The sequence below is a fragment of the Sciurus vulgaris genome, assembly GCF_902686455.1.
Source record: "Sciurus vulgaris genome assembly, chromosome: 8".
NCBI lineage: Eukaryota > Metazoa > Chordata > Mammalia > Rodentia > Sciuridae > Sciurus > Sciurus vulgaris.
The window spans coordinates 9,495,441-9,521,720 of NC_136468.1; the positions used below are offsets into that span (position 1 = coordinate 9,495,441).

The following is a 26,280-nucleotide window of genomic DNA, read 5'->3' on the forward strand; positions in this document are numbered from 1 at the left end:
GCTTTCCTTTTGGTTTCATCACCAGGCTCTGTGCCCATGGACAAATTTCAACTGTCACTATTTTATCAAAATTAATGCCACTTGATTAACTGCTCAAATTTGTCTCCCAAAGGGCATGATTTTCTTATTCGCTGTGGTGTCACTGATATTTAGTATATTTCATGACACTTGAAAAGTACCCAATAAATAATTGTTACTAAAGAGTCACATCTATCTTGGTTTCCATGAAGAATATTATGTGTTTTTCATGACTCAACAACTGGACATGCTTCTTAGGACATGAAGGTCATGTTGATGAAACACCACCTGGCTGCCCCATGATGCTGAGAGCCAGTGCATGCACGGAGACAGGGCCCCATACCCATGAGCACCCAGCCCACACACAGTGGGGACCATAATCTATTGCTCTTTTCAGGTTTCTCCCAAAGATCTAAAGCTTCCTCTTGAAAAACCATATTCTTTTCTAGAGCTAAATCTATCCCTCTACTCATTATATCTGCTATTATAATGTTCATTATAAAATGAACACCTATGGAATTTTTAGATAATGCCCACAGCCCTTTTATTGTAAGCTACTAAGTTTGCACATAATCATTTTGCCTATGAGTTAATGAGATATTATACAGTACTACTATAGCTACTATTTTTTACCTATCTCTGTAACTACATTCACATACATGTTGTGACTTTACATATTCTTTATATAAAATGTTTGTTCCCTTAATTTTAAGAACCTTGTGAAATAATAGGAGAGTTTTCCTTTTGCTGGTTATAGTGAGCTTCTATGTTTATGGATCTATAAGAACTGGTAGGAAAAATATGTAATAGGAAAATCCTTGCCAAAATACTGATATCCCAATTCCCTGCTCTGTTCATATCCAACAGTCTTCCTTCCCATGGTGATCAGAACAGGAAAAATATTTCCTGGGAGAAGAAAATGTTTTACTGGAGAATTCATATTATGAAGCCAGTGCTTGCAAGTTATATGTTTACACACTGACTTTATATTTTCTAGTGGCTTCAAGAAATGTAGGCAGTCTTTAATTTGGGGCCACAGGAAGAAAATAAGAAAAGAAAAATTCTCTCTAGAAGAATCCACTGCCAGCTTGGTTCTTAAGGAAGTTCCATAAATAGACTTTTGGGGAAATTGAGGTCAGTCAAAATGGATAAGCAGATAAATGTGGATAGGAATAAAGGTGGATAAAAGGAAGAAGAGAGGTAAGAAGGATAAAGAAGAGTAGGAAAGGAGAGAGAGATAAGAAGAGGAAGGACAGAGAAGAAGAAATCAAATACAGTAACCACAACTCATCTGCTGAGAGCTTTCTGGAGTTTCAGTGATCCATGTTCAACTGGGAGCTGAAAATTTTAAATACTAAATTCCAGAAACAGCAAATTCTTAAGTTTGAGTAACTTTTTACGGTATATTGTTATCATTCTACTTTCTTAATATTTATTGTTGTTAATCTCTTACTATGTCTAATTAATAAACTTTTACCATAAGTAGGTCTGCATAGGAAAAATCAATATATAGGATTGGGGTCATTAGCACCCATGGCTTTAGGCATCCACAGAAGGTCTTGCAACATACCCTGGAAAAAGGGTAATGACCGCACTACAAAGATAAGCAGAGACAACAGATAGCAGACTTGCAGTACCCAAACTCATATACTGAGATCATTAGGCATAGGTATACTGTGTTTAAGAAATTTGAAAAGTCAAAAGAAATTTTCAGAAATTATTAGAAAAAGGGGGAGTTAAAACATGATTAAGTGAAAACAAACTCTTTGGGTAAAAAATATAGATCTGAAAAAAATATAGCAAATAAATTTTGAGAGATGTAAAACTTTTTAAAATGTAATTGACTTAAAAATTGGAAAAGCCACAGCTGAGACAGAATGGGTGGAGGGTAAGGAAGTTCTTCAAAATGGATCCAAAACCCATCTAAGAGCTACAAAGGAGGGTGGAGCACAGGTTTTCACTTTTTAAATATTTCCTAAGACTGCAGGTGATTGGATCAATAAGCTTGGCCATTTTGGTCTGCAGAACAAGAGTCACTTTCTTAGTCCTTTACATATGATAGTGTGTGTGTGTGTGTGTGTGTGTGTGTGTGTGTGTGTGTGTGTGTGTACGTGCAATTTTGTTTACGATAGCCGAGAAAAAAAGCATATTCTATATTTGAAAGGAGAAGGTAGCTTCTTTTCAGGGAGCGCAATAGAAGTGAGGAGGCCCGGGGCCCTTCTGGCGACCGCAGGGCAGACTCACAGTAGGCGCAGCCGTAGACCTCCACGCGGAGCCCGATGCGGCCCTCCCCGCTCCAGTCCAGCGGCACCACGCGCACGTAGCGGGCGATGACCGGGTGCTGCAGGTCGTGCCGGACCACGCCATCGGAGTTGGTGTTGCCAGGAAATGCCTGGAAGAGGAATCGGGATTTAAAAATGCGTGGAAAATACGTGAGCAACCACCATCCTCCATGTGCCCAAAGATCCTCGTTCGCATAGCTGGCCACAGGGTCGTTCTTACAGCACAAACAACCAGACTTTGGAAACTTTTTCACTTCTCCTATTTGACAACAAGTCGTTTTAAATGGGAAATGGGCCAAGGCTTCCCTGGGTCCTTCTAGATATGCAACTATATTCCTGTAGAATAACACTCTGTGGCTCTACTGTATCATCAATAAATATTTAAATTGACTTTCGAGATTTTGTTTTTAAATTACACAATACATCTTTTAATAGAATCAAACCGTGTTTGCTCCTTTTAGAAAACCCTTTCTGCCTTACCTTCCTGTGCCCACCCTAGAAATCTGAAGATGACCTCATTTCAACTTCAGGTAGAACAGTGGTACATGTGAAGAGGCCCAAACTTCCTAACTTTTCTTGGAACAGACATATTTAGAGATTTTGTTCTTTGAATCAGAACCACATTTATTTCATTTTTATTATTATAGTAGATTTTCTCAAAATAGTAATGTTCCATGGATTGTATCTGATGTTGAATGTTCACATTAACTTTTCTTTTCCCAGCAGAGAACAAATGGGTTCCCTCTGGGGCATAGATAGCATCCATTCACAAGCACTGGTATGACATCTAGTGCCTAATAAATAAAGAGCAAGATCATATGGGGTACACAGGGAGGTGTGGGGCCATATACTCTACCCTCACAAAGATTACAATCTAATCATGGGAAAATTCCAGTATTAAATTATAAACCAAGAAGATTTAAGGCAAGCAGCCATTATAGTTAACAAGACTCAAGTCAAATAGAAGAGAACTCTTGCTATTCTATAACCAGCTGTTTTAACTCCACATGTATATCCTAGCTGTCCCTATAAGAGATGACTTCAGTTTGTTAAAGCTGCCTTCTGCATGAGATACTCACTTGCTTTTCTTTAACGTATCTCTTAAACATAGAAATAAATTTAAAAATAAAACCATTTTTAATCATAACAAGATTTTACCTGAGTGATGCTATATATATTACATTACACATTGTAATGCTAGTCTGTTGTACTCTCAGCCCCAGGAACTGAATTTTCTTTTATGGAAAACAGTTTTGTCATTTTAAAATTTATCCTTTATACTATTTTTAAAGGTAAAATATGAATGAGAAATTAGCTAAAGAGATTTTTGATAAGAAGTTCAGAACAACTTTGCGTACATAGCACCATAAAAACACGTTTGTCTTGTGAGGTTTGTTCCCCCATTTGCAGCACTGGCCAGTTATACTTGTGTACAGTATAAGACCTAGGAATTACAAGGAGTGTGTTGGAACATTTCCTGCAGGCTGAAGTGATTTTGTATAACCTTTAGATGCTTCTAACAATCTATATAATGCACAATGTTTAGTCTACAGCATGGACAGTTATCTTAAAGATCAGGGTACTCTTCCTTGAAGACTCCTGTAGATACCTTGTTTTTTGTTTTATTTTCCTGACAAGTTGCATGCATTCCCACATCTTAGAACAGCCACACCCTTCTTCAGTCCTTTCCCCAGAAAGAACTACTTTAACACTAGGTCTTGAATATTGACACATAAGAGAGAAAGCCCTTTGCATTTTGCTGAAAAAATTGAACAGAAAAAAATTTATAAAATATTTTTTTCTTGATTTCCATGTCCTTTTCTAACAAACTTCCAGCTTACAAAGAATCCAAAAGTTGAATCAACCATAACTGTATTTTAATCTCCACTGAGTGTGCTGACTTCAAATACAAGAAAAAGAATCCCTAACCAAAGTCATCTGAGTTAAATTCATGATTGGATATAGATTAATCTAAAACTTATCATCCTAAATAATGCATAATAAAAGTTAACGATTAAAGTTGAAGATGCATGATATGCTTAGCATGTCACTAACTTTAGTAGTAACATCAAAAACAACAGCAGGGACTGGGGATATACCTCATTTGGTAGAGTGCTTGCCTTGCAAGCACAGGGCACCGGGTTCAACCCCCAGCACCAAAAAAAAAAAAAAAAAAAAAAAAAGAAAGAAAAAGAGAAGCAGACTTTGGGACTCTGTCCCTCAGACATGTGTAATTGTCTGAGACCTAAAATAAAATATGAAAGATCTTGCAAAAGGCAGTGTGAAAAGAAGCTACAGATGTGCATGATGTAACTAATGATTTCACTAATATTTGGAGTTCTGTGTTGGCTGTGTAATCAGGCAGACTCTACAGAGAGTTGGAGCTCAGCTGCATAGGAGTGCAGGGTGGTGTTTGAGGGGCAGAGAGAAAGGGCGTGGGGTGCAGTGAGCAGGTGAAGCCTGGCAGGAAGAAGGAACTCAAAGCAGGAGTTTAAGACACTGAGTCTAGTTCCAGTGGTGCTGAAAGTTTGCTCTGTATGGGGGACTTCTCTGAGCCTCAAAAAGGTTTATCTTTCTTCCAATATGTCTCTTCTCCCAAAAGACTCAACGAGCTTATTTGTAAAATCCCTGTTAGTAAAATCCATTTTAGAACCAAGATTTGGAATCTCTGAAAATGTGAACCACAGAGTCCATGGGAATAGGCAATCAGAATACATACAACTGACTCAAAGATCACAAGATCTCTTCAAATAGGGATAAAATAATTTGGCTACATTTTTTATTTTTTCAAATAAATGACAATAAAATCCATTTCATAGATTGTGGGTGTTGGGAAATCATACTGGGGAACAGAGGACTAGCAAAAAGTTATTGGAGATCAATGCCAATGTGGTAGTATGGGCAGAGAAGGAAGTAAAAGAGAGAGATGCTATTAGAATTAATAGCATCTTAAAGAGGAGAGTAGGAGAGAAGATAAAAACCAAAGTAAGCCAAGGTACTAGTGCCCAGGCATTCAAGAGAGAAAAGGGAACAACGTGGTAAATGCCCCTAGCTCATCAGTAACTTTTTTTTCTTTGAGTAATAGCACCTGGATTTTCTATGAAAATTTCACTCTTGAGATTCCACTCTTAATCCATGTGATTCTGGAGCAGTCACCATGGTTCGCTAGCACAGGGTTAGGCACCCAACTCGCTGAGACTCAATTTCGGCACTTTAGCTGAAATAATTCCTTCATTTATTTATCCATTCACTTATTTCTTAACTCACTCAGGAGATATTTGAGAACTTCCGGTGTACCAGATACTGTTCAAATCACTGCGGACACAATCATGAACAATATAGGCTGAATTCCCATATATATACCATATATGTGTATATTTAAACATATATAGTTATATATAATGCATAATTGTAAAATATGTTTACACATAATATTAGAGAAATATATTGTGTGGTGCATATTTATTGTTATATATATTCACTATATATATTACTGATATGATGTATATATATATAAAGAATGTATATATTATATATAAGATTACATATGTAGTATATGCAAAGACTGGAAAAGGAAAGTCCCTGAGCATTCTGGGCATGTTTAGGGGGTAGCAAGGAAGTCACTGTTGCTGGAACTGAGTGAAGGAGGTCAAAGGTGGAGAGGCAATGCAGAGGTGAAGGCCAGAGCAAGGAGGACCTACGGACCAGGCCAAAGTCGTAGGTTTCATTTTAAGCACTCTGGAAGGAAATCCACTAGAGAGTTTTAAGCTAGGAAGTTACACATCTTACGATTTTCAACACTGAAAGCACTAAAATTCCCCTCCTCATGTGAAGGGACATTCCCAGGGGACTAGTTGGAGATGATGGCATAACAGGTAGAGTAAGAGCAGATGGAAGAACTGTTAAGGAATACTTCAGAGGAGTGGGGTAATTGAGGAAGGTGAGAGCAACACGTTGTGTGTGATGTGAGGGCTAAGGAAGGGCATCAAGAAAAAACTACAAGGATGGAAACTGTTCCCTCTGAGCTCAGTAGGCCATGCTCATTTCAAAGGGATGCAAGTCAGAGAAAGATCAAGTTGGTACATCTGTGATTACTGCACTTGAGGTCCTATATTCAGAGTTGGCTGAGGTCACCGCTGGGTTTTTTGACTATTTGACCAATTTCCTCATTTTCCTTTTAAAGCATCTGCAAGGGTATTGTTTTGGTCAGGTTTTGCATTGCTGTGGCCAAAACACCTGACAAGAACAACCTATTTTGTTCAGTCCATGGTTGACCATCTACATTGTTCTGGGCCCAAGGTGAGGCAGAACATCATGGCAGCCAGGAATCAGAGAGAGAAAGTGAAAGGGGAAGGCGCCAGAGAGAAGATGTACCCTTCTGGGCACACCCCCAGTGGCCCACCACCACTAGCCATTCCCCAACGTGCCGAGAGTTACCCCCCATCAGTCCACTTAAACCAGGATGGTCTAACGATGCTATCGCTCTCACATTCCAAACATTGCATACTCCTGCATTAACACAGGAGCTTTTGGGGGGCACCTCATATCCTAACCATAACAGGTATTGACTAACAGAAGGATATTTTAAGGTAAAGGTGACTAGTGATGATACACTTATATCACATTTGAGATTTTGCAATCAGATGAAAGATGACAGAGAATCTGTGATGTTTAGTATAACTGTTTTATCTAAGTTTAGCTACTCAGAGAGGGCACATTTATTATTTATGAACAAATGTATTTAAATATGACATTTTCTTCAGGATTTACAGCATCTATTGATTGTTCTTTTGACACTGCTTTTCATACCCAAGTATATTTTGAGATTTAAGACATTATCTTAATTGAAGTTTTAAACATGTCATAAAATGGTGTGTTTCTGTTCCTTGTCTTGAATACAGAGTTTGTAAATAAATGTAAAAATGTCTCCTTTGATGCAGCAGTATTTGGAAAATTTAAAAATCACAAGAGGTGCAGCTGTGGATTTAATAAAACATCTAATATATATATATATATATATTATTATAAGGGTTCTAATACCCTCTATTGATTGTCCCAGGGAACACTTTAAATTTGGTAGGGATGTTGTTCTTTACAAGCGAGGGCATTTGTATGCATAGAAGCTGGATGACTGGGTACTGAGTAAGGGCACAGGCACCGTAGTAAGGTCATCTGAGATCAAGGTAACAAGCTCTCCCACTCCCTGTACTGGAAAATCAAATCTTCAGCTGGAAATAAAGGTCTTCCCAAGTAGGCACAATGCATTTCACATTTGATATCTAATATTGCACATATGGCTATTAAAGTGAAAATCTGATAATTTTCATCATACCCCTGGTTCAGGCATCAGACTTCTAGCCTACTTATTATATGGTATATTTTGTCTGCATACTTTATTTCTCAAAACTTTGGCAAAATTAGTGTTTTATTTTCTCACCCATTTTCCCCAACCATGTTCCTACTGTGGGCATTAGCACCAATAGCTCCTCCGCAGGTTTGAAGTACTAGTAATTTAAAAGTTTGAATAAACGGAACAGTCTCCACCAGGAAAGAAAGACTGGTCATTAAAGTGCAGGTTGCTTTCATGGCAATGACAAAACTGTCATTGATCTTGAAAAGGAACTTTTTCTTTTAACCTAATTTTATCCTTTTCTGGGCACTTGAAGTTTTTCACCTAGGTGTAAAAGTGAAAGAAGTAAGACATAAGACATATGGATTATTTTTACCAAATGTGCATCAAACACTGAAAAGTTAAAAATGAATTTGAATCTTTTGTGTGTAGAATAATACCATTTAAAATTCAACCTTCATTTAGACAAGTATCAAAGAATACTAAGTGTTTTGTAGATGCATGAAAACACCAAATTTCTCTGTGAAGGACTAAAAATGCATTTACAGCAACCTGTGAATTACATGTGGCCACTATTAAATCTCCCTTGCTTGCTGAGGTTTGTATGTCTGCTTAGGATGGGGTACTTTTTACTATTATTATTTAACACAGCACTCAACTCACAAAGCTTTCTGTTCTTTAAAGTTAACTGCAATACAATAAAATGTTAAACATAAACCTAAGGTGTTACTTTTAGAGTTAACATCCATGCAGAGAAAAGAGAGTATTTCTTCAACATATTATGTCACTCACAATGTTACCTTTAGAACAGTCTAAATATCACTGAAGTTTTAATGAGTAAAAAATTTCTGTTGCTGCCCGCAGCAACAATCTCGTGGGTATTTATTGGAGGTGGACTGGAAATAAACTACTTCTATTTCTAAGCTGCTTCCTTGCTTGCTTGCTTATTCTCTAGCCTACAGAGGAAAAGAAGCTTGCTTGATTTTAGAGGAAGAAAGTCTTTGAGAGAAAGATAGGCTTTGCTTATAGAGAAAGTTTTAGAGAAAGACAGGCTTCTACGCTTATCAGAGATCTATTTCTTCTTAGAGTTCTGCTGCTTCTTCTTAGAGGTGCGTCCTGCATCCTGTGAACTAAAGGTGTGTGCTAGAGGTGCGTGCTAAAGGTGCTATCAGAGGTGCTTCTTAGTGGTGCAGCCCGTGTACTGCGATCTGTGATCTGCTACCTAGAGGTGTGTTCTTAGTCCTCCGCTCTGCGATCTGCCGTCTGCCACTGCTTGCTGCTGCTTCCTTTTGCCTTCCACCTACTGCCCACTTATATTCCCTCCAGAAGGCGGAGGGTAGGGCCAAGATCAGGCGAAGAGCCAGCCGCCTAATCACGGCCACGTCAAGACGTGCAGGCCCGAGCAGGAGCACTCGGGAACACCCGTGCATGCGTTGTGTGCGTGGACTCACCTACTCACCTGAACACAGCCAATGATAAAGCACCTGAGTGTGTCTATGTTACCCGACTTCCTCACCACCGATGTGCGCAAAACAACTTCTGGCTGACTGCCAGGCACCATCTTGGCGTAGTCCGCATGGCATAGCCCCCAACAAATTTCCATTATGTACACCAAGTTTTTTCTCTTCTTTTTGGCTCAAATAATAGTTCAGATGATCCAAGAGGAGAAGCAAACTTTTTGTGAGCATGGACCAGAGCTGGCCGAGGGGTTGCTCCACTAGCTTGTGAGTTCCTGGTCTACAAATAAACCTTCCTTTCTTTCTCTTTTTATTTTCTCTTTTCTCTCTCTTTCTTTCTTTCTTTCTCTGCCTTTCATTTTCGCCTTCCTTCCTTCCTTCTTTCCTTTTCTTTCTAGTACTGGGGTGGAACACAGGGCCTCACACATGCTAGGCAGGAGTTGTACCACTGAGCTACATCCTCAGCCCTCCTAAGAGAGTCTTTGAAATTGATAAATCTTCCTCTCAGTTCTGATCGTATTTATAAGTCTGAACTCGCCAGAAGACTTTCTGCCCACTTGGCATTTAAAAGCCAGTAAACTTTGCAAAAGCATTTTATAAACCTTCGAAGCACACAACTTACCAGACTGGAGAGGACATATAGGGATTTAGAAATATGCTGTGTGTGATACATGAACTAACATTTCTCCTCAGATTTACCACAGTGGGTTCTGAGGTATACCTTATGATGTATTTTGTGAAGAAAATAAGCGTATTTAGTCCTCACTAAAACCTCATTTTTCAAGAGAACTAATATTAACAAACACAACTTCTTATAGCAAATGAATGAGGCTCCATTATGGTGCAAAGATTTTGCTTCACTGAAAAATATGTTTAAAACCCCTAGCAACTGTGTAAGTATGCCTAAGAAGAACTTTGTGTCCCTGACAAGAGCCTCAGGACAAATAGCAACAACCACCACACATTCTTATTCCTGGAAGTGAGAGATTTTGCCTAAAATATAAACATCTCTACTAGAGTAGAAACGCATATCGATTATACTTTACATTAGTGTCGAGAACCCATGACCACTGTATCACTTTAAGTAAAATTTTATTTTTTGGTGGATATTAGATTTTATTTTCACCATACTAACAATTTCTATCAAACTGCAGAAGGAGAGTTTCCACTTTGTAGCCGGATATGAGTCTCCAGGCCTGTTTACACCCCGTGGGCCTCCCCCTGCCCCACCGTAGGTCCCGCCCCTCTTCACCCATAGTCTGTGCATATCGTGTGGATCTGGCTGGACATGCACATCCTGCAGGACTCGGTGCAGACAGCTCTTCCTGACCCTGAGGACCCGCCTGGAGCCCCGCTCCTCAACCCCCAGCTGTGCTGTCCGGTGCTCGGGAGATTCCTGGCTTTCATTCCCTGCCCTCTGTGGCCATGGTTCCACCATGTTTCTGGTTATCCACCAGATAGCCCAGGCCTGCACGCCAGCTGTGAGGTCTGCGATGGGAATCTCTCGGTGGCTGTGTATCCGAGGCCTGTAGCACAGTGGTCAGTGGTCAGTGGTCAGTTACTGTTTACTGTCATGACTGAATGAATGAATGAAAAGGTACATTCTCCGATTCCCAGTCACCTACATTCCATTGGCTCTCGTTATTTCCGTATGTGCCCAAAAGAATCTAGTCATCGTTTATACTTTACGAACTGTAAGTTTGATAATATCCTACAGGAAACAAACAAAACCAAAATAAGAACGAGCCCAGAGGATGCTCGTTTGATTCAAGAAGTACTAGGGTAGGAATGAAGCCTTCCTAGAGGGACAAGGATGTCATCACTTAGGCAAAGTGGCTGGAAGGACTGGGCAAGGAGGAGGAGATGACAATGCTGACTGGCAGAGGAATGCCTGGGTGATGTCAGAATGCACCCACCCCCGGGAAACCCAGAATGTTCTCGTGATGATTCACCTGAAGTCAGCTGAAGGCATACCCTGTTTGGATCACAAAACTACGACAAATGTCAAGATATTTCATCTGTATATAAGCAGCAAAACTCTCTGGACAAAACTGCTCTTGATCCAATTAAGTACATCTTTTTAATTTCGTGAACATTAGGAAAGCATTTTAAAGTTGATTCACCAGAATCATTTAATAATTAAGAAAAGAATTATGCTGTAAGAACTACAATTGGACCTTAAAAATAATACGGCAAAAAATCTCAAACATCTGGTTCTTTGTCATTTTCTATGGGTTTCTCCTTTGGGCTCCTCTGCTCTCAGTTTACCCAGCAGGCAGACTCTGTCTTTCTGATGGCCTCCTTGCCTCTCACAGTTTACTCCCACAATCTAAGAAGGAATAAATAAGTTGCTGACATAAGAAACTTGGTTTTAACCTCCTCCCCTCTCCATCTCCTTCCTCCCTTCTTTCTTTCCAGTGGTTTAATATAATACATGGTTGTCTCTTGCTCACATCACAGTTCCCTAAGGAAGGAGCAGAGAGCCATTCAGGAACTCACCACAGATTAACTTTGCCTTTTCTGGAACTTTACACCAAAGGACTCACCACTGATGAATATTCTTCACATTCCCTGGTGCAGTTGTGTATATCGATGGTTACTTTTCAAAATTTTTACTGAGTGTACTTTATTGTACAACAAATAGAGAATTTAAAATATTTACTATAATTCATAAAACTAGGTTAGGTGTGGGGAAAAGTGAATTAACTAAGAACTAATTGATCCATGATGGCATCAGTCGTCAATAAGCAATTTCTAAGTGGGTAAGTGAATAAATTGCTATATAGGTACATAGGGAAAATGTAACAGGGGAGTGGGAAATATTGGAAAGAGAACCTTTGCTTTTTAATTAAAGTATTTCTGTACTATTTGATTAAAGCAATTATCCATAAACTACTTGATAAAATTACTAAACCAAACAACATTATGTGCGTGTATTTGTGTGTGTGTGTGTGTGTGTGTGTGTGTGTGTGTGTGTGTGTGTGTGTTTGTGTGTGCGTGTGAGTCTAAAAATTTGGCTTTAAGACTCCTGGCATACCACACAAATAGAGATACAATCATTCAAAGATTCATCATTTCTACAAAAATAAAGCTCAACTAGTTGCTCAAAGAAGCATAATACTCTTTGTGCTGAGCCTAGAAAGAAATTTTTCAGATCTTCATACAGAAGAAATCATGCTACACCAGGAACAACATTCAACAGCATCTGTTGAGAAAGACAGTAATTAATTCTATAGAGGTTTTCTCTAGTTCTCCTCATTGAAGTTCCATGGAAAATACCAAAACTCAATTCTGCAAATACTATTTTACAGGGGAAACAAAAATTTAGAATGCAGGTGTTCGGCTGGCTGTCCTGTGACCAACTTCCTGCATAAACAGTTTGATGTAGCTAGAGAAATGGATGGCTTGCCCAGTTGTCATATTGTCCTCCATAAATATTGCTTTTCTTGAGTATTTGGTTCATATATACTCCTTGGAAGGAATCTAGAGTAAGTCTTTTCCTAACTGTAGAACCAAATGCTTTCATCAGCACAAAATCAACTAAACAAGTTTTATTTAGGGTGTAATTAGAGCTAAGTAGATTACCATGATTAAATTTTGTTTTTCAAAAAATGAAATTATTCATCTGGATAGCTTTACTGAGATATTAACAAGTCTAACACTGAATGTAAGATTTAAACATTAATGATGACTACTTTCTCATTTAATATACTTGTAGTCTCTCCTATTTTCATATTCTTTCACAGAATTGATACCCGGCAATGTTTCTTTGAGATGCAGAGAATCAAAATAGCATTTCCTGGGTGCAGAGCAGCTCATTTCTTACTATAAATTTGAATCTGATCTCTCATGGTGGGAAAGCTCAACTTTTGGCATTGTGCTTTTCCATTTTTACTAGTTCTGGTTTTCTAATGCCTTCTGCATAACTTCTCATTTAAGTTCTGCTGTGTGTTTCCTTCTTCCTCCTTCTTCTCTTTTAGCCTATCAATATGCTGATTGCTTTCCTCTAAAACAGAAATCAGATAATCCAATCATTTTTCCTTGTCTGTTTGATTTTTCCCAAGTCTCTCCAATTGTCATCTTCTCCTAAAATCTCTCTTATTCGAGGACATTTCAAAGTGGCACACTCTTGCTTGATCTCTGATCACTTCTCCATTATCTTCATTCAAAAGTTTAAATTGTCCTGTGGTTTCTCATGAGCATGCTGTTCCCCTCTTTCACAGGTGAGAACACCACTTCCTCACTTTCAGACATAAGTCCTGCAGGGATACTATCAGTCCATCTATGGAGCCAAGTGCCAGGTTTATCTGCTGAGCTCCTGGAGGCCTGAGCAAATCCCTGGGGCCAGATCATACACATTGCCTCGGGCTCTGGCTTCTGAGCTTGTTCCATGTTCTGATGGACAAAGCCTGCTCCTTTTCCTGTCCTCCCACACTGTTTGTTAACACCTTCACCCTCCCCGTCCTCCCAAGTGGGGTCTTCTGTTACAGGATGACTCTCCTCTTATCCCTACTGTCCTAGGTGCCCACAGGTTCCACTGGCCTGTGGCCACTGTGCTTTGTCCACTCCTCCTGCCCTGATAGCTCTCGAATGTTCTCCTGGTCTGTTCTCTCTTCTTCCTTGTACTCTATACACTACCTGAAGGGGAATGGCTCTAAATTCAAATCTCAATCTGTGAGAATTTAATTACTTACTCAAAGTGGAGACACAGGTTGCCTTTGTTCACATGTTGCCAGCTCAATAAGTGGAAAAGAATAATTTACACAATTATCACCCTTTGTTTTGTTTATAGGATGCTAAATGGTTCACTTAACAGATTCTTTTCAACAAATTAACAGAATTGACTTGGCTGAACAAATACATTTGTTTTATTGGTGTGGTGCATACACACCCAAGCTCATTTTAGGTGGAGGCTGATATGCAGGCAGCCTCACGGCTCCTGATTGGCAGGGAGCCTGGGCTGCAGCTTCCGTCTCTCAGGCTTTCTTTTATAATGAAAGGTTTTCCATTTCTCAGGCATCGGGATGGGTGTTTCAAGAGCTGTGAGATATTCTCCTATACATATGAAAATTATATCTTCTTTCTGAATCAATTGAATAATTTAAAACTTCAAAATAGATGACCACCACTTTAATATCTGAACTCACTTTCCTCAGCTAAGCAGGGGGAAAGAGGGGGTGACAAATGGAACCCTGGGCACATTGAAGATCGGCAAGTCCTCTGCTTTAAAAATACAGTAGTAAAATGTTATCCTGGACAATGTTTTAGTTTTCCTTTGCCTTTTCTGTTTTTAATCATTATAGCGATCCGATGTGATAGATGATACAGGTTTGTGAGAATTTTATGGAACTTTTTGCACTGAGATAAAGCTAATAAGCAATGAGTTTGGTTAGTCAATTACACACAAACAGAGGTTCTGCGGAATAATAATTCATTAGCTTATTTTCAACCTTCCCTTTCGAATGATTGTAAAAGAAAAAAAAAAAAAAGAAGGAAAGAAAAAATAAGTCTTAATAGCTTTTCAGTTACTTTGAGAACAGAATGGGGCTATTCAGATCTATTTTGTTCAACTTGTCTCTGGAAAATGTTCCTGTATAGAAATATCTAGGGGGAAAGGAAGAAATAAAAAGAAAATTAAATAAACCTCTGATGAAAAAAAAAAAAAAAACTACAAGAATAAACCAAACATTATTTAAATATATGTATTCATCTCTATATTTAACTATGACTGTAAATATGAAGAAAATATTTCTTGAATTATATAAATAAAATTAGAGATGTTTTATAACACATAACAAGAAATTAAATTATGGAACAAACATGTCCCATTCATAATGTGTTTTCCAGAGTTAGTTTCACTTATGTTAACGTAATAAGCAAACATGAAGTCATATGTTGGGCTCCAGTCATCTTATTATATAGTTTTGAGATTAGTGTTCTACTGTCATTTCTTTCTACTCTGAAATTATCTATTTATCTGTTTCACAAAGACACTTATGCATCATAATGCTTTCATGTATATCTTAGGATTCCATCTTCAATTTTAAATTCATCAAGAATTTCTAAGCAATGTAAATACATTTAGGTTTTCAAGCCATAAAAACTGTGTTCAACAAGCTGAGATAGTTACATTTAATATACACACACATCCAGAATGAAAGGGAGGAGGGCTTTAAATCACATGGCAATCCACAAGTCTGACATTGTTTGCCTTTAAATTTTGTTTTTGTAATAATTTTACCCAAAAAGTAGTTTCAAAAATAATATAGAATTCCTATGTACTTTCCCCCTGAAATAAAATAATATAATATCCCACACAAATTTGGTACAATCATCAAAGTCAGGAAAATGGCATCGGCACAATATTATTAACTAAACTGCAGAGCTTATGCTGAGTTAACTAGCTTTATGTGCACTTTTTTATATGCATATAAGTTTTACCACTTATATTTCCATGTAATCATCACAGTTGTAATATGGAATGATATCATCCAGATGTAATTTCCTCTTCATTTTTAAACTTAATAGTCCAAATTAGTCTATGTTTAGAAAATCCAGTTTAATTTGTTTTCATTTGTGAATCTAGTCTTCACTTGAGTGTACATGATTGTATTTTTGCCACTGATGATGTAACTTATTTACTGTCATTGGATTAGATACTGGATGCTGGTGTTAAATAAACATGTCAAGAAAACAAAAGAAATTATCTAACTGAGATGAAGTTCTCAATAATGCAAGGTGCTCCCAGCAGAGTTTAAATTGGGAACTAACAAAAGAAGTACAGAGTGGAGTATGACATTGACCTCTCACCAGTTCAACTCTATAGGAAGCCAAGGGTGAGGGAAAAAGGATACCTTGTGGCAATATGTTATTTTTTTTAAGAAATCACTTTTGGGCTGGGGTTGTGACTCAGTGGTGGAACACTTGCCCAACATGTGTAAGGTACTGGGTTCAATTCTCAGCACCCACATATAAATAAATAAATATAAAGGTACGTTGACAACTAAAAATTAAAAAAACAAAAAAGAAATCACTTTAATGTAAAACCCAAAGATCTTTCCATCAAGAGGAATTGGTTGAAGTTTTATAGTGACTGCAGGGTGTACAGAAGGCAGCTGACAGGAAACCCAATGTCCAAGGAGGGCAAAACCTAGACATCATGGTGGATGACCGAGATCTAAGACGTATAGCAGGTGAGTGGCAGCTCACAGATGAACAGACATAGTGAGCAAATGGCTCATGCACACAACAGGCAAATGGTGGCAAAGGTTAAGGAGGAGAAGGGACAGAGGAGAAAGAGATGTGGGTATGAAAAGGCACTCTGTGGTGACAGGACTGTGTCATCTCCCCACTGCATCCTGGTCAGTGTCCTGGTTGTGATAGGTCACTCCACTTTTTAAAGATCCCTGGGGGATCTGTACGGAAGCGTACATGGTATCTTTCTGCAGTATTTCTTACAAATACAGGGTAATCCAGAGTTATCTCACAGTAAAAATTTAATTAAAAAAGATTATGAGCTAAGCATCATAAATGGCTCCTTGCACTATCAAAATCTGCATCTTAGAGGAGATTTATTTTTTATCTCACAATCATATAAAATTTTGAGACAAATGTTGACACTTAGTGGAAATAATATGAAATTGTATACTCCCTCTTTAGAGGGTGAAAGTAGCAGCTGCCTTTCCCATATTCATCTCTTCTGTTTCCTCTTTCAGTACACTTCAAGCTGAATAGCATGATAAAATCTGAATGTCCATTCCTATGTGCAACGGTTAATCACAGGGCAAGGAATTCAACACCAAGCACTACAGCAGCCAGGTACATGAGAAGTTTATTTAAATGATCTCTATATACTCAATTCCAATTATGACTACTGATTCTCAATTTCATGAATACAAAACTAATGTACTCTACTATAAGGAATAGAATCAGAATAAAGAATGTGCTGTGACTGTCACTGTATCTGATGAATACAACATCACAACGTACTTTTATGAGAAAAGTTAAGATATGTCCAAGGAAATTTCTTAATCTGATTGCTTTGCAATTAGAAGAAAACATATTTACAAATTTCTACAAAAGTGATATTAAAATCATGATATTATTATAGATATTTGATTGTGGATAGAATAATAAATAAGTTTTTTTTCTTGATAGAAATTTGTTAATGAAAGAATCAACCAGAGATCTTATTTAATATTTATTAATGACGAAAAATATTCATTATATATACATATATATGTATGTGTATATATAAAATCATATATATGCTTTTGTTTTTAGACAACCCTAAACATTTCTGCATAGTGAAAATCAAGGCCAGTGGGGAATTTTTTACCACAAAATATGGATATGGAGAAGAGGAATGTGAACTTCACATGATCAGTTTGGGATAATTTTCTCTGGAGTTTGTGGAGGCAGCTGTTTGGACTTGTGTCTCTGGAAGAGTGGGCTTGTGGCAGCTGAGGGCAGATCTAGGGGTCACTGTAGACTATTCCTGGTAGGCAGAGACTCACAGATCTCACAGCTTGACCAGGTGGGAAAAAAGGGAGGGGAGGCTCTGTCCCTCTCAGGCAGAAGGCGGTACTTAGGGCACCATTTGTAATTCTGGTCACCAAACTGCAACAAAGGCATAACAGAACTCTTAAGGTCTAGACAGAACCTAAGGGACAGCTGAAATGGCCAAAGACTAGAGCATCTTCCTGCAAGATTAGGGAGTTTTGAAAAATATTAATTTCAATTACAAATGCAAAAATCAGAGAAAGCAGGGTGCACAGTCTTATCCAGAATGCATTTATTTATACATCAGTATCCAGAGGTTAGGTGCCTCAAGGTGTGCTGGAGAGTTCTTTCCTCTCTAGGTCAAAAATCCAAGTATGTATGGTGAAAGTAAATTGGCATCAGATTTTCAAGGGATATGAGGCTTGCAAGAAGAACAAAATATTATATGGCTGAGGCAATATTTGAAAATAATAGAAACAAGAAGGAGGCAAGACCTAACAAGATCAAGTTTGGTAAATATAAGCGGATGTATATTTCAAATTTCTAACTGAATTAGAGCAGCAGAGGAGGGGAGGTATGTCTTAGGGAGAGCTTAGGTGGGGAAGCCTGAGGTTTTTGACCCCAATTCCCTCTGAGCTACATTGTGTTTGTGTTCGACTGTAAAGTGAAACAGGTGACAATAATACCTGGACTTTAAGATGAGTTAGTAGAAAGAAAGTGCTCAGGCCAAGGGAAATAAGAGCCCAACTGCATTTTGCCTTGGTCAGAACTGTAGCACACTGAAAAATGAACCACACAAAGAACTGGCTAAAAGCAAGCAAAACCCAACTCTATAACATCAATCAAGGGCCACATTTTAATGGGACCTGTTAAATGATTGTCGTGTGATAAATCAACACTGAGGAGTACTGTCATTCTTTAGATGGCAGCCCAGGTTCCTGGGCTTCTGATGCTGACTGGACTCCAGGGATTCCTCACAGAAGTATGTTATCAGTTAGGACTTTTGTCCAAAGTTTGCAGCCCAACGTGAATCTGGGAAACGGAGCTGACTCCCTGATGTCTCATGTGTTTTAATCACAGAATGTGAAATAGGTAGGAATGTATGGGAAACAACACTGAGCTTCATGTGTGGTTCCCAGCACTCCAGGGCTCTCTGGGTGTGTGTGAGCACCAGCGTGGGTCCTGCGAAGGCCGCACGAGGCCACCGGGGGCCAGTTTTCTTCCCGGATGACAGCTCGAAGTGGGTCAACTCAGATAAATGGGAACTCCACGTGACAAGGAAACCCGGCCCAGTGGTTCTGCAAGATGTACAACATTCCAACCAAACAGTTGCTTATCAAGGTCACGGTGCAGCCTACCCACATCTATCATCCTGGGACAGACATTTTTAACTCTCCCCCCTTCCGTTGTCTCATTCCATTCATCTTGATGAGGCATTCCAGTTCAGTGACACGCCGTTTCAATGAAGCCTACGGAACAGGGGAAAAGTACTCCAAGGGAGATCACATCAAATCTAAAGCAGTTGATAAAAATACCTAAAGGCCCTCCCTGGTGCTGATGCTGTCAAGCGTGATGGAACTCATCCCAGGATTCAGTCTACTCCTCCCTGCGTTTCCCATCACCTGCCAGCACTGAGCTTCCCCCACCACCTGACGCCATTCTTATTCCCAGTCATTTTGGGGCCTTTAATCCTTTTTCATACTGTGTGTTGCAACCAGAGCCTATGGCCACTTAAGTCTTTTCCTAGATAAATCCTCTCTGTCCTTGCAGACTTGTATCAACAACTACCTCCTTTTGTATTCTATTTTGACTAGAAGTAATTAGCCATGAGCCCGCCTGTCTCTAACAGCATTTTGTATTAAGCGTTTTCTGCTCTTCATGGTGAGAAAGTCCACACTGGTTTTACTCTCATATTTGAATCACGGCAGCCTCCGGATCAACCGTCTGGTTTACCTCTATGCCTTCAATCTAGAATTCTGCCTTGTACATGACAGGTAAGATGGTCACTGGGTGTCAAATTCATTGATAAGTTAACATCAGTATCATGAGGAGTATTCTGATATTGGCAGGTTCACCTTTTAACCAAAAACACTTGAAATACAACATTTAGAAGGAAAACCTCTCAAGAAAAATATCACACAGTTCACGATGCAAGTCACCTTGTGTTCGTTTTTGCTTTAGTTGCGAATTCTTTTAAAAGTTTTCCCAATTTGTGAGACATCTAAGAGAACAGAGCCTCCCATTCTGACTAACAGTCACCATTAGGAGCCACTGCCAATTGTGAGAAGGTCGAATCACATCTAAGACAAGGAGACAGCACAGACCAGAGAACAGGAACATTCAGAAATGCATTTTGACACTCAGCTAAACTGGCTGGATTTGACAGAATGTAATTATTTCCTTCCTGGAACATTTTTAAAGTATTATGAAGAATGTTTAATGCAAATTTGTAACTGATCAACCAATTCTCAGTACTTTTTAGGAAATCTAGGGGTGATTTTAACAATTAATAAAGGTTTGCACATACGTTCTTATTTTTATCATAGAGTACCTTGTTTTTGTATTATGCATTCTTTTCTCAGAGATAATTTTGATAATATTCAGCTAACAATTAATCTGTAGCATTGAGATCTAGATGACATCGGATCACTCAAAAAATAAACAAGGGAACCAATCTTCTATGGATAATTGTACAAATTTTCTGTGAGTTCTTAATGTCCACCTGCCATTAACAGTGATTCTCAGAAGAACTCAACCCTCTTTTAGGTGGGAATTCCTCTATTCTAGGGAACTAACAAATTCTTACCCACTGTTCTGTCTTTGCTTATCACCCAGTCCTGTTAATATCCTCTGTGCTTTTACATACACACTTTACAATTAGTTTAATTGGTTCAGACAGTCAATTATAAGAAGTGATCTTTGAAATTGTATATGACCTTTATAAGTCCAAGGGTTTTCATAGTCATTTTTTGAAGTAATGGAAATCTTGTTTTTCAAAGGAAAATGTGAATACATTTTCAGCTGTCAGTCAAAAACATTTTTCTGAATAAAGCACTGGTGGGGAAAAGGTTTTTATTTGTTCCTCCTCCATCTTTCATTGTTCTTCCCACTCAAAGAAGTCTTCTACTTAAAATTCTGAAGAATTTGTGAGACACAGGTTAAAACCCATTACATTAATATCAAGCAATTCAACAACCCAGGTGTTACATGTTGCAGGCACTTGGGGTGGTGGGCTCAGGGAGTGACTGATGCCCGAAAGCAAGTCAAGTTAATATCTGACTCTCTAAGGTGAATTTTCTAGAAAGAAAGTGGGCTTGTCTTTTAGGTCTGTATCTGGTAAGAAAATTCTGTACTAACCAGTGTGACTAGACTTTTTCTGACTTTTATGTGGCATATAGGAATTAGCAAGATGCATTATCCCAAACTTCAAATCAGGGCATGATGGTTACTGAGTGCTCTATCATATCAAAGAATTTTCATAATCTTGCTGATGAATCATTGATTGGAAAATGCATTTTGTACTATTCCTTTTAATAGAATCATGATTTTTGTAAAGATAGACATCAATTAACAGAAAAGTAGGACATTGCAAATGTTTTTTCCTGATAATGTTATTAATGGTTTCTGGCCAATAAAAACTAATAGCTCAATTATGGATTTATTACCTGTAGAACATTAGCCAATTTTGCAAATAACTTAGCAATTTTGTCTCAACCTTCTGTTTCACATTGATCATATGCAATATCTTCTCAGATCTCTTATTTTTTTGAATCAGTTCTAGCATCCTGCTGTTTTACTCCTTAATGATTTAAACCAATCTTTGATACATGCTATTGATTTGTAAAAGAATATTTTTTTTCGTACATTTTGAAATTTAAACCTGAGAGTCCATTGTGGAAAAAGTTGTGCAGTGAAAATAAATCAATTGACTGTTCTTTGTTTGCTATTTCCTAAGTTTTTGGCATGATCAACATTTTTAAAAATTCAGGAGGTTAAAACTTAAAAATAATTTGAACCAAAACCAAATTTTGCTTGAATATTTTTATTAAGCACTTTATAGAATTTTTGCTTACATACAGAGTAGGCAGTAACAACATCAATAGGAAAAACCTTGATAATAAAATAATTACAATAACTAAGGCAAAAAAACTTACTACAGAAAGAAAAATGCAGTGTTTCAAAATGACGAGTTATAGCAAAACATCTTCTTAATGTTACCTTTTAATATTCAGTGTTATTGTTACACTTTCTAATTTATTGATATTTGCGTAAGGTTGAAAAATGTAATCTGAAATAAACGTGATGAGGGGAAAGCAAGGGGGTAAGGATGGAGGAAAGAGATACAAGGAGAGAAAGAGAAGTGGAAGAACAGACGGAGAAGGAGAATAATGCTTTTGAGATGCATCAATCCAAATCTAATCACGCTGGGAAAAGAAGACAGGAAACGGATTTTCTTTTACTAGCTTACATTCGCAAGATATTACTAAGAATAAATCTGGCTGAATTCTCTTGAGCACCTCCAATCGGCTTCTTCCTTCCTTGAGTGTCCCGGCCCCTGCCTGCCCCTGCTTGCTGGACACTTGTTTTCCTCTGTGCCTTGAGAGCAGGCTGGCCTTCATGTGCAGTGTCCTAGCAACGGACCTTTCCCAATTATGTCTACAGGATCCAACTACCACTGTTCTGTCGCCTCCATCCCTACTCTTCATCACGGAACATCCAGCTAATCTGAAAGACTGCTTTGTGCTCTATTAATTCAAGATTTCTATAAAGAATAGCACGGGCCTGTCCAAAGAGGGCTCCCAGACACAAAATGCCTTAATAAGTAGGGAATTTGAATACTGAATTGGAGACACTTTAAAAATCAAGAAGAAAATGGCATTTTTAAAAAAAGATGAAATTGTCAATATATCTTAAAGAATTTGCTATTTGCCCTTTGTATGGAATGTGTACTTATTCAGAAATCCTGAGAAAAGCAGTCTATGTGGATTGATGATGATTCAAAACATATACTTTAGTGTATGGCTTTAAGTTCTGCTATTTCACAGATTATCTCAGCAGAATCTGTAGTGGACAAGACTTAAGTAGAGACAGATCAGATTCCTCACGTCCACAGAGCTCCCTGCTGCCCAGGAGTCTGGCCCCGCTGAGTAGAGGAGCCCATTTGGCTTGGACGCAGAAGGGAACAAGGACTTTCCTCCTTCACCAGAGACACTTAGACAAGCAATCAGACCTAGATTAAGACTGTCCTTGCTCACTGGGTTTCCCTTTCTTCATTGATTGTGGGCATCAGCTAAGTTCTGCTCAAGTTAGCACTGATGTGTCAGAAAGTTTTTGAAAAGTCACTTAGCTTCCAATTTCCTGGAACTACAGTAGAAAATGACCAAATTTCCAGTGTTCCCAAGTGGGGAGCAGTGATCATGCAGTAACAATAAGGTAAGCTCTTAAAATCACGCCTGAGCGCAGAGACTGGCAACACGGTTACTTCACAGTAGGATATATTCCTATTTGACGGAAGTGACAGTTGCTTTGCCCACCTTTCCTGGGAAGGAAGACGGTGAGAGGTAGTGTGGTACCTCTGGTCTTTTAGCACAGAACCATATGCAGCAAGCAGACAGGACACATCTGAGTTGGAATTCAAGTTTGATTATCATCCGAGTGGAAAGGAGATGGTTCATGAGGGTTCTAGGACTTCCCTGTTCAGTATGGTTGGGGTTCTTACCTTTCTTAAATTCCAAAAATCACAGTGTTTAAAAAAGAGGCATATGGAATGCACATAACGGTACAAGAATAATTCAATAACTCAAATCTATTTTATCATCAAAAATGTAGAACGAGCCAGGCATGGTTCATTTTGAAATCCCAGCTCCTTAGGGGGTTGAGGCAGGCGAATCACAAGTGTGAGGCCAGCCTCAGCAATTTAGTGAGGCCCTAAGCAATCACAGAGTCCCTGTCTTAGAATTTTAAGATGTAGCTCAGGATAGAGCTCCTTGGGGTCAATCCCCAGCACCAGGCGGGGCTGTACAATGAAGAAGGGCTACAACCTGCTCATATCACGTCGCCATTAGTTCCTCCTTCCATCAGCCACAGCTTATGACTGTTACACCTCCATAAACGAAATGAGTCTTTAGAAGTTACAAGGGCATGGTGTTTTCAAGTTGATGATTTAAACTAATAGGACTCCGATTTTTGACAGTGCCAATATTGTGACTACAGAATTAAAAAAAAGATCATCAGTTGGATTTGGAGAAAAAAGAAGACAATATAACTTAAAATGAGAGTGTTACAAATGTCCTGAGAAGTTTGCTTTCTCAGGTCTTTCAACAAAATGATTATGTCCAATTTATGAATGAGGCCAGAGCATTATGTGTTCAGAGACCCTCTGAGTGCAAACCAGTTCTCCTTCCTTTAAACTTGACCCATGGCCTTTATCAGGCACATTTAACTCCAATAACCACCCCCTTGTCCTTTGGTTTCTAAAACATTTAAAAAGCAAATTCTGTGAGGGGGGGAATTACAAAACACTTTGCCAAAAGCATCTCTAAACATTCACTGAGCACAAAGTTAACAGATTTACTAAAATGATGTAGGAAATTAATTTTTTAGTGTTTACAGTTAACTTCTATATGACATTTTATAGTGAGTAATTTTTTTTTCCATTTGGCATTAATAATCTTAAAATTGTGTATCAATTTGTCAGGCATCTCAATTAGAGCAGTCAACAGAAAAGAATAACACATGAGTGTGTGTTCCATAGCGCAGTGCACGGAGTGCCAACAAATCTCCGGAGTGATTAGAAAAGAGTGTGTGTTGTTTAGGTCTCTTTCTTTTTTTTTTTTTCTTTCCTTTGGCTAAGACATCAAGTCCTTTCACTACTGATTAACCCTCCATCCACCAAAGCCTGGCAGGAGAGTTGACTGCAATATATGTTAAATCAATCCACTTGACTCCTGAACTGGTGGCTGCAGGGGAGGGAGGGGTTCCAGGATTGGAGGCAGGTTTTCAGAACCATGATAGCTCAACTGAAGAGGAAACACTGAATATTTACATTATTGAATCATACATGAATTCCTTTTATCCACCCTATGTCTTCTACTCTGAGCTAAATAAATAATGATGCCCTTATTTATTTCTGGAAAGTCAACCTATTTATTTGTTGCTGGAAAGAGTAGTAAAAGTTTCCATGGTTACTAGTAATAAAATATATTATACCAGTAAATATAAAATAGAGCATCATAAGACGGTGCTGATAGAATGGACCAATGTATTATGAATTACTGGGTGCTCTTTTAGAAGCGCACTACAACTCGATATATGCTTTAATTAGGAGAAAAATTAACCTATTAGAAATTCAGATGATAAAGGATTTCTTATGTTTTGCTTCTGAAGCTCGAATTTTTGCGGGGAAAATGTACTTGTTTAGGAATACAGAATAATTGACCTTGAAGTGAGCCAAGATATCATGCAGTTGCTTCAGTGGGTTAATTCAACAATATCTAAGGGCAAATTTGCAAAAACAGCACCAAAGTTCTCCTTGTTCAAAGCAATTATTACTCTTTTGCCATCATACTGCAAACATTTCTCCTTTTATTTGTGATTCATTGTGCTGCTAAAACACAATGAATTAACTAAGAAGCATTCATATTTTCAGCTAGTACCTCTCACCAATTTGTTCAAAATCTCACTGAACTACAAAGCATAATGGAAGAGAAGAATCACTAATTTTCTGTCCTCAGCTTTTAGTACTGAATTTGGTTGATGGTGGAAACGAAGTTAATAAAAGAAAACATTCCTCTTTGGGAACTTCACCTTCCATTATAAATGGAAGGTGTAGTTGAATAGGAAGACAATCATCCATGATATCGCAAGCAGAGGTATTAACTCTGCTGGGTACACGTACTGTAACTGATCAGAGGAAGCAGGGGGACATGATCAGAGAGATCTAAGAACGTTCCATGAAGAAGCAGGAAGATATTTACTGTCTTTCCAATACTGACAGATCATAGAAGGCTCCAGTAATTATATCTACATGGTTTTACATAGGATTTGGGATCTATTTCATCTGTCTCTTTTTCTTTCTAGGTTATTTTTATATCCAAATCAAGACATTCAATCTAGTTACAAATAATGTTTCAAAAGCCTTGACATGAAAACATCTCATGTCTTCAAAGTCTATATCAGTTTCATTTCTTCTTGACTAGCCTCAAACACAATTCTTGAGTTTAACACGGATCAGTTCTTAAATTTTACATGGAATTAAAACTCTTTGGAATTATTTTTTTCATTTACATTCAATCTTTAACCACATTTACTGCCATTATACATCTTCAAATCTGAATTAAACTTTCATTTCTTGACACTAATACTTTTTTCTAAATCATCTTCCCAATTATTTTGGAGATAATTTTAAACTTACAGAAAAAAAATGCAAGAATTTTATGAAGAACTTTCACCTCCTGTATTACTTGAAAGTAAGTTACTGACTGGGTTTCCATCTTTTGCATGTGTGTTAATTTGCAATATCTATGAACAAGGATATTATCCTGTATAACCTGTATAAACCTTCAAATCAGGACAATTATATTAATCATACCATCTAATACACTAATCATATTTAGATTTTATTAATCATGCCACTTCTGTTCCTTACAGCCAAAAGATCTAGTCCAGAATA

The 26,280-nt window shown here is 38.1% G+C and overlaps 1 protein-coding gene across 2 annotated transcripts in view; it reads right to left on the reverse strand.

Moving 5' to 3' along the window:
* CNTNAP2 (contactin associated protein 2) overlaps positions 1-26,280 on the reverse strand; it is a 2,020,421-nt gene that overhangs the window by 1,233,388 nt on the left and 760,753 nt on the right. For both annotated transcript variants that reach the window (XM_079149276.1, XM_079149277.1), the window contains exon 4: positions 2,263-2,410. In XM_079149276.1, coding sequence (XP_079005402.1) covers positions 2,263-2,410 — 148 coding nt within the window. The remainder of the gene's footprint in view (positions 1-2,262; positions 2,411-26,280) is intronic.